Below are 16,542 nucleotides of genomic sequence, written 5' to 3' on the forward strand. Positions count from 1 at the left end.
CGTCAAGCAGGTTCGGTTGAGCTGTTTATGTTCGCTGATCAATGTTTATATGTGAATAAAAGCCTAAATTAAATCGTTTCATCATATAAAGTAATTGAGTCTCCTCAGAAAATGCGGACTAAACCACTAAATTCATATAGATTAGTTTTACGATCTCTTTATGAACTTTTTGAAGTGTCAAAGTGTCAGTTGCGTAGTTGTCTATAGAGGGACAGAAAGCTCTCAGATTTCATCAAAAAGACCTTAATTTGTGCTTCGAAGATGAACAAGTCTTACGGGTTTGGAACAACATGAGGGTGAGTAATTAATGACAGAATTTTCATTTTTGGGTGACCTATCCCTTTAAGTAGCTTTTATTTAAAAAAATATTGCTGTGCCATCTTGAGACAAAACAATGGCACTGGCATATTTAAGATATGTCAGTGCAAGTTGCTTTCAGTTAAGACAGCTCAAACATGCATTTTAGTCTGGGACTAGGTTTAAGCCTTTTCTGTGAAACCGGCATAATGTTCATTATGTTGTTATGCATTACAAGAGTGGTCTACCTTTTTGTGAACAATTGATCACATTGTGTTTTGTCATACCTGAGAATGTGCTTCATGTGGTAACATTTGGTTTTACAGTGTAAATGCAGCTGTTCAACCTGTTGATGTAAACGTATTATACAGTAGATTCTAACACGATGATTACGAACTTGTACATCAACCACGTTATCTCTTGCAATGATTTATCAGTTCAGCCTATACGAACAGTTTGCAAATTGGCCGGGTCGCTATGATGGATCAATCACATTGCATGAGCTGACGCAAATGACCCTGCTCTCTTTCAAGAACTCTTTCAAAACGAACATGGCGGCAACTTAACATTTTGCCAAAATGACTGTGGATCATTTCGCGAGAAAAGATCCCACCTTGTCGGACCGAAGAGGCAAAATTCGGCGTGTTAAAACGAGGAGTCCTTGCGCTTTTCACCAGAAAGCCCGGAATCAGAGCGAGCGGCCAGACAGTGGCTTTTCCGTGTTGTAGCGGCTCTGCGCAAAAGGGGAGAGCGGAACCCATGACAGACGAGCAGGGAGAGACATGTTGCTACAGATAGCTGGGTTTTTCTCCGGAGAAGCACGAGGAGAGGGGATTCGACAATGAAAGCAGTAATCCCCCTGAACACAGCAACTGATCGGGAATTGCAGTTAATCGCGGAGGTGAGCCATGACCGCTCGTTAGTCATCGTTTAGTGGTCAAAACTCAAGACAGACCTCCCGTCAATGACTATTGTGGCAGAAAAGCCCCCACGGTGGAGTCAGCCAGCGCTGCGCTTTCCCAAAATATGACCAGCGGTGCTTGGAAGTGGCGGCAGCGAGATGACGGCTTAAAAATTTGGTGTGCTCCACGCGAGAACGAGAAGCCATTCACCGACTCCGAGAGGGCCCAGCGATGGCGATTGTCCTTAGCGTCCCTCTTATTTCTAACCGTTCTGCTTTCTGATCATCTGTGGTTCTGCGCCGAGGCCAAACTGACAAGGACCCGAGACAAGTTAGCATCAATGGACATGAGCGCAAACCACAGACCCGACCTCCCTTCAACACACAGCAGCCTCAGAAGAAACGAAGATGCTATTTTTGTAGTCAATTCTACCAAACCTTTGTGGCAACTAGAAACTTGCCACCCGGATAGTTTGTCTGAAAACTGCTTCACTTTTGTCGACGCTGACCACTTGTGCAGGGGCCTTTCGGAAACGGAGGGGACTCGGTGGATGAACATAAGCGATTTGTACCTTTCCTTTTGTAATTCCTACTCTCTTATGGATTTGCTTTACGGATCATTAAGTCCGGACAATTTGAACTGCAGCCTTGACGCGATCATGGACGGCGACCAAAACAGATGCAGTCTGTGCGTTCAGGCATACCAGCGTTATGACCTGCACGCGCAGGAGAAATATGAGGAATTTGAGATGATGGCAGATAAATACGAGACGGATGTGTACTCAGTAAGGACGTGCATGGAAGAATGCAAGGTAGGGTTTTATTATCTGGATTCCTCGCTTTTCATTCAATAGAGTTGGGTCTTCGCTCTCAGTCGTCATGGTAACTGGTGACAGTAACATGGTGATGTTTTACTGAGGGAAAAGTGCATTTCATATTGTACTCTATTTTTTCCGCATTTCGCATCAGTTGGTGATGCCAACTTTGCATTTTGAGGGGGGTGGCAATCAGACAGGCTTTTAAACTTTTCCCTTTCCCGTGCCTCGATTTAGCCTATTCCTTGCTGAGCAGTGTGATCAACGCAAAACCCATTGTTCTGGTCTAATCTAACGGAGGAAATTAAATGTTGCTGCTGGTCCAAGGTTACTGTGTCAATGCACAAACGCTGCAAAGCCAATCTTTCAACGTGTGTGCGTCATTCTATAGCGCGCAGGTGCGTCTCTCTGAACTGAATATAGAGCTGCTCCGCCAGGTGTTCATTCATGTCCACCACACTGAGTACATTTCAATAACGTTAATAGGGCACCGGTGCTTTCTCAGATAATCTATCACAAGAGTCTTTTCCCTCGCTCATTGGTCTTGTTTGCACAGCACTCTGCGCGCACTGCAACAGGGTGCCCTCTTAACCGCCATAAACTTGACATTAAGGTTAATTTTCGAGCTCCCGCTGTCATCTTAAATGGATTACTCCTGGGCGACGAAAAAAATGGCACACTGTATAGCTCCTGTGTGCTGAGAAGGAAGCGATATTGCCGTATTCTTTACGTTTATGTTGCTGGGTGTAATTAATGGTCAAACATTTACCGAGAGCTTGTAAGTTGTCGTTTAAATGAAGGAGTCACCGATAAGCTGGTGAATAAGTGGGTGGCGTGATTTGCTTATTCACTGGTTCATTTGGCAGAGGGTTCGATTCTTGAAGTCTGTGCTGTGTGCTGTCCGTGGTGCTGAAACACGCTTAGTAGTGTTACTGACCGACTACAGTATAATGAAGGTCACAGGCCTTTTGATGCAGGGGGCATATTTAATTATTACACAAGCAGTTTGAATTTTACTACATCATTATGTCAATGACGATTACGATAGACGTTTGCATCTGTGACAGCTGCTGCACTCCAAAAGTCATTCACTTCTGTATTTTTAAAGATGCTCATGAAATTATGATAAAGAATGTGAGGGCTGTTTTAAACTATTAGACCAAAATAATAATAATTATAATGTAGACAGTATCAACACAATTGGATAAAGGCTATACTGTAAACCCTAACGATCACAATGATTAAATGGTTTAAGTAGGACAAACTCAAATTAAATGTTCAATCAAATGAACTTTTATGAGTATTTAGAACTTTCTTTTTCTTTTGAGTTCACGAAACTGACACATTTTAAGTAACCTGAATTGTTTCATTGTTTTGAGTTTTATGAAATTTAATTTAGACAAACTTAAATTTACATGGAACTGGGCTGGGATTTCTATTTCATAAATGTTCAATATTGCCATACTCTTTCAGCAATTGCTATGCTATGTTAATGTTATCACAGCATTGTGTTACCATTAGCATTTGCTGAATTAGCTAGTTATAGCTAGCTAAATTTCCATTACTAAAAATATAGTTGTAGATTTATATAGAATACATCTAAAATTATGTATGGCGACAAATAGCGCTTTGGGTGACCTGAGTTTGAGTCCTGGCTCGCGGACCTTTCCCGATCCCATCCCCCTCTCTCTCCCACTTTGCTTCCTGTCTGGTTATATAAAATATAAGTTAAGATTACATAAAAATTTTAAGTGTAATGTATGAATTTACTTACTCAAAAAATTCAAGTTAAGAGCAATTAAAATGTACGAGTACAAAACTGAAATCTGCCAGTTCTGCCTACTTAAACTTTGAATTTCTTAACTTAAAAATTTGATGTAACTGATTATCTCAGTTTTTTTTTTTTTTTTTTTTTGAGTTTTGTCAACTTATTCAGGTTTACAGTGTAACACAGAGGCTATGTGCTTATTTCAACCTGTTGACAAGTAACATTTGAACATTGGACAACTTATACTGCCACCTGTGTGTGCTGTTTTTTTTTTTTTTTTACCTTCTCCATTTCTCACCAAAGTGACAGCCACAGAATTGCTATTCAGAAACCTCCCAGATGAATAATCTCTCTTCAACAGCTTCTATACTGAACAATTATTTCTATTAAATGCTTGCAAAGTATTGTTTGAGGATACAAATTCTGACCAGTAACCACAAATTAGTCTTTCGTTTTTGCATTGTTTTTCTTCTGTGAACATAAGTGTTCATCATTTCTGGCCTGGCTGAAGATATTGAGCCATTATAGTGCATTTATTTTGTCTCATTATAGTGCATTTATGTTGAATGCATTATAAACAAATCAATGGCTTTTGAAATGGAAATGTGGTAGAATGTTTTGACTGTTCTGTTTCTCACACTCAGACAACAGACGTTTTTAAGCGTTAACATAACTGTCGAACCACGTTACCGTAGCCCAATAAACTACTAGCGAGTGTGAATGAAGGCCGTAATGCAGAGGGAGGTGGCAGGAGTCAGTCAGAGCCTCTGGCAAGCAGCTGCAAGGGATAGCCAGTCCCAGCTGTGATTAAGCAGCAAGAGATAGAGACAGAAAGAAAGACAGAGCGAGACTGAGAGGATGGGAAATCATTGTGACACGGCGTCTCTGACAGCCGGATCAGCCTTCAGGTTGATTTAATTCGGCATCTTTCTTGCACTTCATCAGAGTGTGGAAGACACTGTGTGTGTGTTTGTATTGTGTGTAAATGTGCTAAAGTTTCAGTACAATTGCTGTGAATATACTAGGCATTATAAATAGGTAACAAACGAATGAACGGAGGGAGGGGGTAGTGATTAGAGAAATAAACTAAGAAGGTTTTACTCAATAGTGTGCTATTCTTAGCTACTGTATTGAGCTCTGTACAGTTGCACTGGTGTTACAGCAAGGCTGTTCTGTGACAAAGCAATCACATCACTGATAACATGGACCACTTTTAGTGTCCCGATGAACAAAAGTGGACAGTCCTTTTATTCAAAGGTCAAATGCATTTAATGTTAGTACAAATTCTTTTTTTTCACTACAGTGTGTTTATTTAGGTGAAGTATTTAATTAATCAACATGTCCTCCAACCAATACGCCTATATATCCCTGAAATACGACCCATAGGAGCGTTTACTAAAGTTGCGCTCCTATCGACAACAGGACACTTTCATTTTAATGCATTGTACCCTTTTATCTGCATCATATTTCGGGTTTCGCGTAGCTCAATTGGTAGAGCATCGCAATATGCGATCATGCGATCGTGGGCTCGATCCCAGGAAACGCATGTGCTCATAAAGTGTTTATGCACTATAAATCCCTAAGGGTAGGTTTAGGGTTGGGGTAGGTGTAGTTGTTAATAAAAAAATGAGTTTTGCTAAATGGAAATAGGACAAATGGTAGGTAAGGGACCGTGTAAAAAGTCCACACATTGCATTTAAATGAACACATTTTGATTGGTAACGATGGTCATACGTCATTTCTTGATGACAGATGTAACACGACACTGTCATTATTTTTTACGCCCGCTAGAGGGCACATGACTTTAAAACGTAAATATAGGTTGTAAAAAGGTGCTTGAAAAAATGACCTAGAGTCATTTTTTGGAGGAGGACAGTTTCCAATTAATGATTAAATATGTTAAGTACGAATAAGTATGAGAAGTTTGTTTTATTACTTGCCTTTTCCACACACTGTGATTCAAAATAATTTGATACTAGGAGTTAACATCTGCTGTTTCTTGCCATAGCGAGTTAAAAATGGGCTGGCCTCATTACATTTCAATTGGAAATGTGGATAAAACCTAATATAGGTTGTGAATGTTTGATGTAGATCTTTGCTTTTGTCTGATTAGCTCTTATGGGCAATGGAAGAGCTTGTGGTATGGAATAGCTATTTGGATGAAACCCTATTTACTGAGATTAGATAAGACAAGTCTTACATTCCTCTAAGAGCATAGATAGTGTTGGTACATTTGGCAGGGTTTGATCCCGCAAGGGTTTAGCACAGTTGCTTGTTCATCTCCTCCAAAGTTATCTCAGTTTTGGGTCATGTTTTTATCACCCTTCTGTCTGTTTCACACACTTTTCTTTTCTCTCTAAATTGCAATTCAATAAGACCATTAATATATAATAATATATACTCATCACATAGATTTTCACATTTCCCATTGTTTAAATCCTCTATCCAGTATTTCTGAATTAAAGAAATAGTTTACTCCATTTACTAATCATCAGTTACCCACTCTCATGTTGTTACATGAAGAATATTTTGAAGAATGTTGACAGAATCAAATGCAGACAACATTTTCATTTTTAGGGTGGACTGTTCCTTTATCAGAGTGCTTTGCTATAACTCATTTGGTTTCTCAACCAACAGTAACTGGATTCAGGATTTGCTTGTCACCGAGGAGTGGGATCAGAGAATCTGAAATGCAAATGATACAAAACAGATGCCCCTATGTTGTTATCATGTTTATAAAGGGATGTTTCCCCCCCGCTTTCCTTGTCTTTTTATTTTTAGAAAAAGCGGACAGTGTCTCATTAATGCTATCACTGCTCACTGTGTATGGAAGAGCCACTGCACTCCTCTCTGTGTTATTTAAACAGGGCTTTTATTAGTGTTGAGCAACAGAAGATGACTATTAGAAGGCTGTTTCGAGTGGTTTTCTTTAGCCAAATTCTAGCATGAAACTCCAAAATTGATATAAAACCTGTGTATGATCAAATTTACCCATGGGTGAAAAATGATGTAATCTTTTTGTCATCTGCCACTTAGAGGATATTTATTTGTGCCCAATTATTTGTACCAGTGAAATGTTGAGGATGGAATTCCCTCCTTGAAAAATAAATAGCAATTGTGTAATGTTATAGATAATTAAGACAACTTTATGTCCAAACATGGTGTTGTTTTCAGTGCTAGTCCTAGGTTCTGGTAAACTGAACTCTTAAGAAAGTTGGACTCTACTAACAACTTTCTGATCACATAACCTAATAATCAGGTGTTCTAAATAATAATATTTTAAATAATAAAACAATTGATGTATTAATGTTAAAGGGTTAGTTCACCCAAAAATGAAAATTCTGTCATTAATTACTCACCCTCATGTCATTCCAAACTCGTAAGACCTTTGTTCATCTTCGGAACACAAATTAAGATATTTTTGATAAAATCCGATGATTCAGTGAGGCCTCCATTGCCAGGAACGTGTATCAAACTGCCAAAGTCACGTGATTTCAGTAAACGAGGCTTTGTTATGTCATAAGTGTTTCAAAATTTCTATGGTTCACCACTTGGGGGCGTGACTTTGGCAGTTTGATACATGCTCCGAACCACTGATTCGAAACAAAAGATTCGTAAAGCTTTGAAGCTTCATGAAGCAGTGTTTTGAAATCACCCATCACTAGATATTGTTGAATAAAGTCGTTAATTGAACTGTTTTAAATATGTCTTTAGTAACTTTCTGGCCATCTGAAAGTGTTAATTATCTTGCTGTCAATGCAGGCCTCACTGAGCCATCAGATTTTATCAAAAATATCTTAATTTGTGTTCCAAAGATGAACAAAGGTCTTATGGGCGTGGAACGACATGAGGGTGAGTACTTAAAGACAGAATTTTCATTTTTGGATGAACTAACCCTTTAAAGACAGGCACAGAATTGATTCCAAATCTGTTACTATTATAATACACATATTATTACACTAGAATCTTAATACCTAAAAGCTTAATAACGAGACAAAGGCCTTTTAGACTTTACATTTAATTGATCTTTTGCAGGTAATTTTAAAAATTTTTACTATGAAAATAACCAGGATGTTCTATCCCTCATTGCCACATGAATACATATGTACATTCTGAAAAAAAAAAAAAAAAAAACCTAACCAAAAAAAAAAAAAAAAATGGTTTGGTGTTTAAAATTGTTTCACCATAAACTTTTCTTGACTTTAGGCCCAGAGTTGGTGAATAAGAGTACGAACAGAAACTTCTGAGAGTAGAAATGAGGTATAACTAAATTAACAAGAAACTGAATACTAGATGTTTTTGTACATGCAATAAAAGAAGAAAGGGAGAAAGAGAGATTGTGATTGTGTGTGTTTTGCAGTCTTTAAACTAAGCACACAAATTGCCAAACACACAGGATTCAGCAACTTCCCATTCATTTCAAGCTTTGCATAATCGGGCTCTTTTTTAATCATCCTAATGGGTGGCATCCAGCTTATCAGGCTGAATAGTTGCAACCTTTTGCTCATGGTCAAATAGTGTAGTATAATTAATATAATAGTATGATTTATATTTACCCCATCAATATATATATATTTTTTAATAACATTAACCAGGACTGTTGTTTTGGCAGCAGTCACACACATGTCATAGCTAGTGTACTGCATTAATAGATATGCCATTTAGATGAACTCATAGGCTGGAGATCAGATCTCCTGCCACTCCTATTTATTAAAATAAAGCAGCGGATTGGATGGGATTAGAGTGATGGGTGGAGCCAAGCGGTTGAAGCTGTGGCTGGGGTCAGGTCTCCATGGTAGCATTAGAATGCTGAGCATGTTTGCTTATTCATAAAAGCCTGCCGTGGGCTGCTGCTGCTGCGGCCTTCTAGTGAGGGACACAACCGCAACCAAGGTCAGTGTCCCAGAGCTCCCTTACTTCACTGCCACTGCAAAGGGGTCTGTAATAATGTGCCAGAGCAACATGCACATGCTTACAGCAATGGAGACATATTTTTTATTTTTTTTTAAAGATTATTTGGATTATCATTTTTAATAAGACTTAGAAATCGATATTTACTCTATATATACCTGTTCTGTTGATAAAATGATGTCTTGAAATAATGGAAGACACTGATTCTAGCACATGCTTGCATCTTGGGTCTGGTGATGAAGGTCAGAACACCTCTGTATGGGTCATCATTGCCTTTGAGGATAGGTTGCCAAGGAGACTGTACAGCGGCTTAATGAGTGTCAACTTGAGTTTGACGTCATTCAACAATAAGAGTCTTAGAGACTTCATACAGATTCATCTTCTTTATTCCCCAAGGAAGGACTATAACGTACTTCAGAGAAGCCACATTTCCACCTGTTCATCCCAGGCTGTGGTTCTTCATTGGGTATCCACCATGATCTCATTCCAAACCTGACTTTATTTCTTCTGCAGAACACAAATCAAGATATTTTAAAGAAAGTTTAACTGTTTTTGTCCATATAATAAAAGTCAGTGGGGTCCAAAATAAACACTGGCCACTTTAACTCTATAAAGCCTCTAAATTATTAACATGATGGAAACTTTGCTGAAAAACCTGTTGTACAAAATTTTCTACATGCCTTCTGTACTCTGACTGATAGTTCATACTTATTTATTAAATGAAATGTCTTTTAGTATAATTCTAAAAATATCCTCCTTCAGGTCATGGTACACGTGTCTTTTTGCTGTGAAAGTTTTCTGATTTTTTTAAAGTAAATATAAGATATTAACTTTTATACATTTCAATATGAATATTTACTGGACTGAAGCAATTTATGTTTACTTTATTATCCATACATCATTTTTAGACAAATCATGTAAGTATCAAGTATGATTCAATAGGTTTTTAAAGAAAACTTTTTTTTGATCATCTATTAATCATCATTGTATTGCATTTGATTTATGATTTGCCCCCACAATAAAAACTACAGATATTTGATCATAAATCTAAGCATTTAAATATCATTTTACTAAGGCTAATAAAACAATAAAACATGTGGTTTTTTTCTCCTCAACTGTAAGCTCCATGTTCTTACTATATACTACTACTAAAATAGGACATTACAGCTTGATTTATCAATTTTATTAAAAATATATGCAAACTTTTTTAGTTTCAATAAATGGTTCCATTTAAAAAAAAAAAGAAAAAAAAGATATTACTTTATTATTTTCTATGTCAGGCTTTACAGGGCTTTGAGCTGGTCAAAAAACAGATTTCTCTCATGTACAATAGAGCTACATTACTCTGTAAAACCTCATGCTCTTTTGAAGATTTACTTTTTTGTTCACATCCTGAACTCTTCAAGGTCCCCCAGTGTGAAGTACAGGTACATACAGTAGTAAAGAAAAAGCACATTAAAACATCATTGTTCGCAATGTTGTGAAATCTATAAGCAACGAGCATGCTGTACATTTCCTGAATAGGTGACATTGACATGATGTTTTATAGAATATTATAGTCTCGGTGACTATACTACAAGCTATAACAGCAGCCTCTATGCATTTCAGATCTTTGGCAGCTTGACAACCTCCAACAGAGCTCTCATTTATTCGATAATGATCGATTTCACACTTTCCATCCACTACGCAGTGTTTAAAGAGGTGACTCATAGAACCTCACCGCATGATCATCCAGCTGGGGCTAAAACAGGGTGAGATATATTTAAGTCTACTTAACTATTACAGTGGCTTGCTCTTTAATGAAGACCTCAATATAGGTTTCCAAACCACGTGTTTTGTCTAGAGACTAAGAAAAAGGTGTGGAAGACAAAGCCAGTACGGTACAGTGTGATAATTCCTGGATCAATGCAGCATCTATGAGATTATTTAAGAGCAAATGTGTGCCCATGTGAATCGCAACTGTCCTCGAAGGGCATTAATGGAAAGCTTATTTTTGAATGGAAAGATTAAAGAGTGCAAAGGAGAGATGAGAGATGTGTTACAAACAGCTAGAAGGGGCACAACAGAACTAAAGACGTGATCAGAAAGTGGCATGAGGGGGAGACTGATCTGTGCTTGCACTAATTAACCAGATTTTAGGGTAGGAATGTAGATACTGCCTTGACAGCACAGTTGCTTGTTTTAGTTGAATGGAGCAGTGGTCACTGTGTTAGATTTGTGAAATTCAACTGTATTTCACATTCTTGGCTCCCTAGAAGGTGCATACATGCTTTGAATGAAACGACATATATGGCGCCTCCTGGGTGAAGGGAACATGATTCACGCTCCTCCCTCCATTGATCTTCTCACCGACAGGAGACACCCATAAAGATGATGTCAACCAGTCTGGGAATCTGTTGGCCTTGCGCTAATCAAGTAGTTAATCAATAGTCAACCTTAATCTTTATATGTTTCCAGTGTATCGGGGTGTGAAATTTTTAAGGGTTACACCGTGTCCTAACCAGATGAGATGCAATAAGATTCCAGCGACAAGCAATCTGTCTGTCCACACCAGATGCACCACGACTACGAGACATGACAAAATTAATTAAAAATCACAGCCAATCAGAAGAGTGTATGGGTGGAGTCTCTCTGCAAGTGTACTGCACTTGCAACAAAATGGATAAGTAAAATTCATAAAGATTACACCATTTTAACATCATTAAAACTACATATTGGGTGACTGAAACAATCCTTATCATAGAATACAGTTGTTTGTTAACATTGAGTATGCTGTTGTGGCTGGTTAGGACAAAAACTCTGAATAACTTGGAAAAGATCCCTTTTATTGGATGTTGCAGCGTCACGTCGTGTCTGGTTAGGACACGGTGTGAAGGATAATACAATTGAGTTTTAGGAAGTGAAACGTCAGGGACTTTACAGTGAACATGAAAAGGAAAGAAAATGCATTTATAGTAATGCACTTTCAACAGAACCCTAACAGACAGAGGGTTTGAATGTGAAGCTTGTATTATCAGTAAAGTATGTGCATTAATTTTTAACTTCATTTAATCTGAACTGTTGGTATTTTTGAGACTACTTTTCAGTGGAGAAATTCAACAAACAAACTGAACATAATGGTGACAACTGAACTTAGTACTTACAACTCAAGTATAAATAAAAATGGATATTTTTTTTTAAGAGTGAAATCCCTTACAGTAACTATACTTTGACTTAACTACAATTTCTCTGTACTTTTAACTGTATACCAAAATTTATATTATATTTCTCTGTCAATGGTCATTCAAAATGAAGTGTGATAATCCCACTGATCAATGTTTCTCATCATGATCACCAATATAGAAAACCACTGTCTTACTTAAGAGAAGCTACCTGGATCTCATATCAAAGCTCTAATCTTAAGAAATCATGGCTTCTGCTGTGTTCTTTCATGTCATTATTTTACAGAGGGTTTAGAGCCTCTAATGGGTGGTATTGTGGAGATCAATGAGAAAATATGTGACAGACGTGGAACAGGTCCATACTTTGTTTACTGATTTATGAGAGGTAATAACAGATCATGCACCTCCAGTACAGACTCTTAAACACATTTACAGGATATTGCTGGTAATGCTGAGGACAGTTATTATGGGTTATTGGTACACATTTCTCATAGGTACATCTAAATGATTTCAGTTGTGATTAGCCTAACCACTGCTTCAAACAGACTAATTATATAGACATTTAGAGACAGAGTGGGAGCCAGAAACCAGCCATGAGTATATGTGCACCTGGGTTATGTTGCACCTGACAATCCTTTGTAGATAGAAGCAATGTTGTAAAGCTGTGCATTTCAGGTCTAATTTGTCACAGTTGATGTTTCAAACTCACTTGCTTTATGTAACTGTCAGTGAGAATCATTTTGGTTTCCTTTTAGTTTAACAGGTAATGTAGAAAAGAGAAGAAAGTTGTATGTGTTGTATGTTACACATTTAAGCAATATCACACAAGTATATTCAGACCAAGACTAAGTGGTAGTGTTTAATTGCTGAATAAATAGAGTATTGTTGAATGAACCAGTTGAGTGAATATCTTAATGACTCATAAAGACAGTAGCTTGTCGCCACTTACTAGTAAAACAATGTAACCTGCAGAAAATAGTTAATGAAAGCGCTGCTAGGCAGATCAGATTCAAGGACTGGAACTAAGTAATTGTATATTAAATTATGAAACTGAAATATATGTAAATAGTATATTTTAAAATGGAAATAATACTGCAAATATTCAGGAACTTTATCTAAAATTAATAAGAGGCAATAAATAAATATTAATACAACAATAGTTGGAAATATTTAAATTGATTTGAATGCTAAAGGTCCCGCTAGGCATCTCTATATCGACAAACTATAGGAACTCCATTGCTTTCAATTACTTGCCTTATGCTTGTCTTCACATTTGTAAACTTAAATAAATTACACATTTAATTCTTTGCATGCAAGTACTGCAATGATTTTTATATATTTATACTTTAATAGATGTTTTTGAGGACCTATCCCCCAGCTCTGCCGTAAACTTAACCACTTATAAACAATATAAAACACACAAAAACAAAATACAGTCACAGTAATTCATTGTAATTTTATGTATACATTATCTGCTGTACTTCAACTATACCAAAATCTGCTTTTTTACCTTAAAATGTAGTGATATCCACCATAATAATACAGGTGGTAAAACAGAAAAAACACATGATGAAATGGTCTGTCCATAAAACATGGCCAATAATTGTATATAGACGGTGCACAGGGTCACACACACAAATACACAATCAGGGTAACACACATGACACTAAAATAATGCAACAAACATTAACTAAATAACATAACATTTAACATAAAACACCTTGGTGTAGAATACTGATAACAAGTGACGTGTAGCCAAGTATGGAGTCCCATACTCGGATTTTGTGCTCTGCATTTCACCCATCCTAGTGCACACACACAGCACACCGTTAACACACACCTGGAGCAGTGGGCATCCATTTTTTTTTTTTTTTTTGCTGCGGCGCTTAGGGAGCGATTGGGGGTTTTGGGTGCCTTGCTCAAGGGCACCTCAGTTGTGGGTAACGAGAGTGGAAAGGAGCACTGTTCATCCACTCCCCTACCTACATTTCCTGCCGGTACTGGGACTCGAACCTGCGACCTTTGGGTTCTAAGTCCAACTCTATAACCATGTGATGTGGCATGCAGGGACTTCTGGGTATGTCTCAGTTAAATAATTAACAGATTGTTTTTTACTGTAGCATACTGTAACTTTTTCTGTAAAATTAAGAACTTTTGTACAGTGTGTCTTCTGAAGCCATACAGTACATTAATGTGAGTAACAGAGTGAAATGCAATCACATCTCATTCAAAAGATAAATCCACACTTTAGCATGTTGCAATCAGTCACAAGACACCAGTGGCATTTCTCATCAAAGCTGATGCAATGCTTCTTCAAGTGCCACGTTTTTTAAAATGTGTGTGATTTGATCGGTTTTGGATCTGTTCCTCAAACAAAGCAATTGTTTGGCCTCGGAAGACATGGAATATTTGTCATTTTTAAATTATTATAATTAAAAATTACTCTACTGTAACAGGCACAGATCTGCCTGTTATATTCTGTGTTTTTATGTTGATAAATTGTTAGCTTTAAGGGGTAGGGTTTGGTAGGTGTTTAGAAATTCTCTGAATAGAGTATAATGACAAAATTATACCCCAATATATCACTTCATGATGCTAAAATTCCTATGCCCTTTGCATCTGTGTATTGAAGCCAAAGGTTTGTCGTCGAAAGCAATGGAGTTCCTAGTTTGTATAATATATTGGCGCAATATAGCGCCACCTGGGGATACCTTTAGTGTCTCAATAGTGATGAGCAAGGAACTTGCTTCAGTTTTTAATGCCCTTGGAGTGAGAACAGGTTGCAACCTGGCATGTAAATGTAGTTAATGAGACACTAAAATCTCTGGCACTGCTCTACATATAGTAGATTAGAGATTTTCTATACTGCCACACATTAAATTCTGCATGTAGCCGGTGACAGTGTGACACACTAGAAGGCTTTGGAAAAATGCACCTTTTAGATCATTGTCAGGTTAGAAAACCACTAACAAGTCAGTGATTCACTTAATTGCCCTCTCTCTTAGAATGCAAATGTCAACATTGTCTTATATGCATAAAGGTTTGAAGTCTGCCAGAACTCAAAGATATAATTTAATAATCCTGCTATTTTACTTAGCAGTTGTCAGGCTTCAGAGCCTTTCTCAATGATATGAGAGAAGAACAGGGACAGCTGGCTTGTACAGTATTTATTGCCTTTAACTATATTATATCTTTAAGTATACAGCTATATGACTACCCTTGTGAATTATATTGAATGTGCACTTGTGTAGTGTAGTATATATATATATATATATATATATATATATATATATATATATATAAAACAACTTTTCATTTGTAGGAAGCAAGCCATTCTGCAATATTTTCCTGTAATCCAAATTATTAAATGACTTATTATTATCCAAATTATTAAATCACAATGAAGTAGCTCACCAATACCATGCAGCAGCTAAAAAGGCTCCCCACACAATGACACCTCTTCCTCCATGCTTCACTGTGTTAGAGATGCTGCATTTATTATTATATTTCTCAGCAGATTTTCAAAGACACCGCTCTGGAGCATCACCATGCAACTCTTGTTGTGATTCATCACTCCACACACAACTTCCCATATTCTGCCAAAAACAGCAATGGCTTTTTAAGTAGTACATTTGCTTAAATTTTGCTAATTTCCTGACCAAAAATGTGTGTTTAAGACAATTAAAAGCTTACTGTTTAGCTATTTTTGGCTTGGCCTATTTTTATTTACATTCACAATTTATGAGACAATGCTCCACCATTTGCGGATTTTCTGGCTTTTCCTGTTTTCACTGTTAAACGGTATGGGGCACTTCTGAAAGAGTACAGAATTTCCGGATCAAGACATGCAAAAACAAAACAAAACAAACAAAAAAACAAAAACAAAAAAACAAACAAACAAAAAAAACAACAACAACCAAACAAACAAACTAAAAAATGAGATTTTCTCAGCTTTTTGTATAAAATGCTTTTTTGTGTGTGTGTGCGAAACCTATCCACATTTAAGTGTTGGTTAAAAAAGAATGCATGAAACTAGAATAAAATGTATTTATTTTTTTATTTTTTTAAGAAGAGGCTATGTCCTTTCTTTTGATGTATTCAAACAAAATATTCTGGGGGCCATGAAAGTAATAATGTCAAATGAAAAGTTTTACTTTAAAGTACATTTTAAATCATTATGTTTTACAGTAATACTACTTTGTCTTGCTTTTAAGAAGTATGCTTATTTTGATGTGTTGATTAACATATTGAAGCACACATAAGTACCTGATCATAATTTTGACTGTAGTGTTATTTGATATTACATTTAAAGTTAATATATTTTAGATGTACTAAATGGCAACTTCATCATAACTTAATACAATTGCAAATACATTTAAAAACATTACATAAAAGTTTCAATAGAAATGAAATTTAAGTATAGTTTAGTTTACCATAAATGCTTGTCAGCACATTAGGCAGTACACTGCCATATTTCAAAGACAATACGAGTAATTATGAAATTACCTGTAAAAAGGGTAGGAATGAGGAAACTTGATAACAATGTGCAGCAGGTTGGCAGAAATGAAACATAGTTGCATGAGCATCTGTAGCTTTTAGGCAGGAGTTTGCTGGTCCATTTCTGAGTGCTGTGTGTGTGTCTGCTTTGTGAACCCCAGAGAATTCTTACTCATGAAAAACCTACAGTAA

The 16,542-nt window shown here is 36.8% G+C and overlaps 1 protein-coding gene across 1 annotated transcript in view; it reads left to right on the forward strand.

Moving 5' to 3' along the window:
• The first annotated feature begins 524 nt into the window (after positions 1-524).
• The window catches only part of nalf1a (NALCN channel auxiliary factor 1a), a 73,102-nt gene continuing 57,084 nt past the window's right edge, over positions 525-16,542 (forward strand). Inside the window, exon 1 of the mRNA XM_051887877.1 lies at positions 525-2,010. Coding sequence (XP_051743837.1) covers positions 1,324-2,010 — 687 coding nt within the window. The 5' untranslated portion in view covers positions 525-1,323. The remainder of the gene's footprint in view (positions 2,011-16,542) is intronic.

This window comes from Ctenopharyngodon idella, chromosome 1, assembly GCF_019924925.1.
Source record: "Ctenopharyngodon idella isolate HZGC_01 chromosome 1, HZGC01, whole genome shotgun sequence".
In the NCBI taxonomy this organism is placed as follows: domain Eukaryota; kingdom Metazoa; phylum Chordata; class Actinopteri; order Cypriniformes; family Xenocyprididae; genus Ctenopharyngodon; species Ctenopharyngodon idella.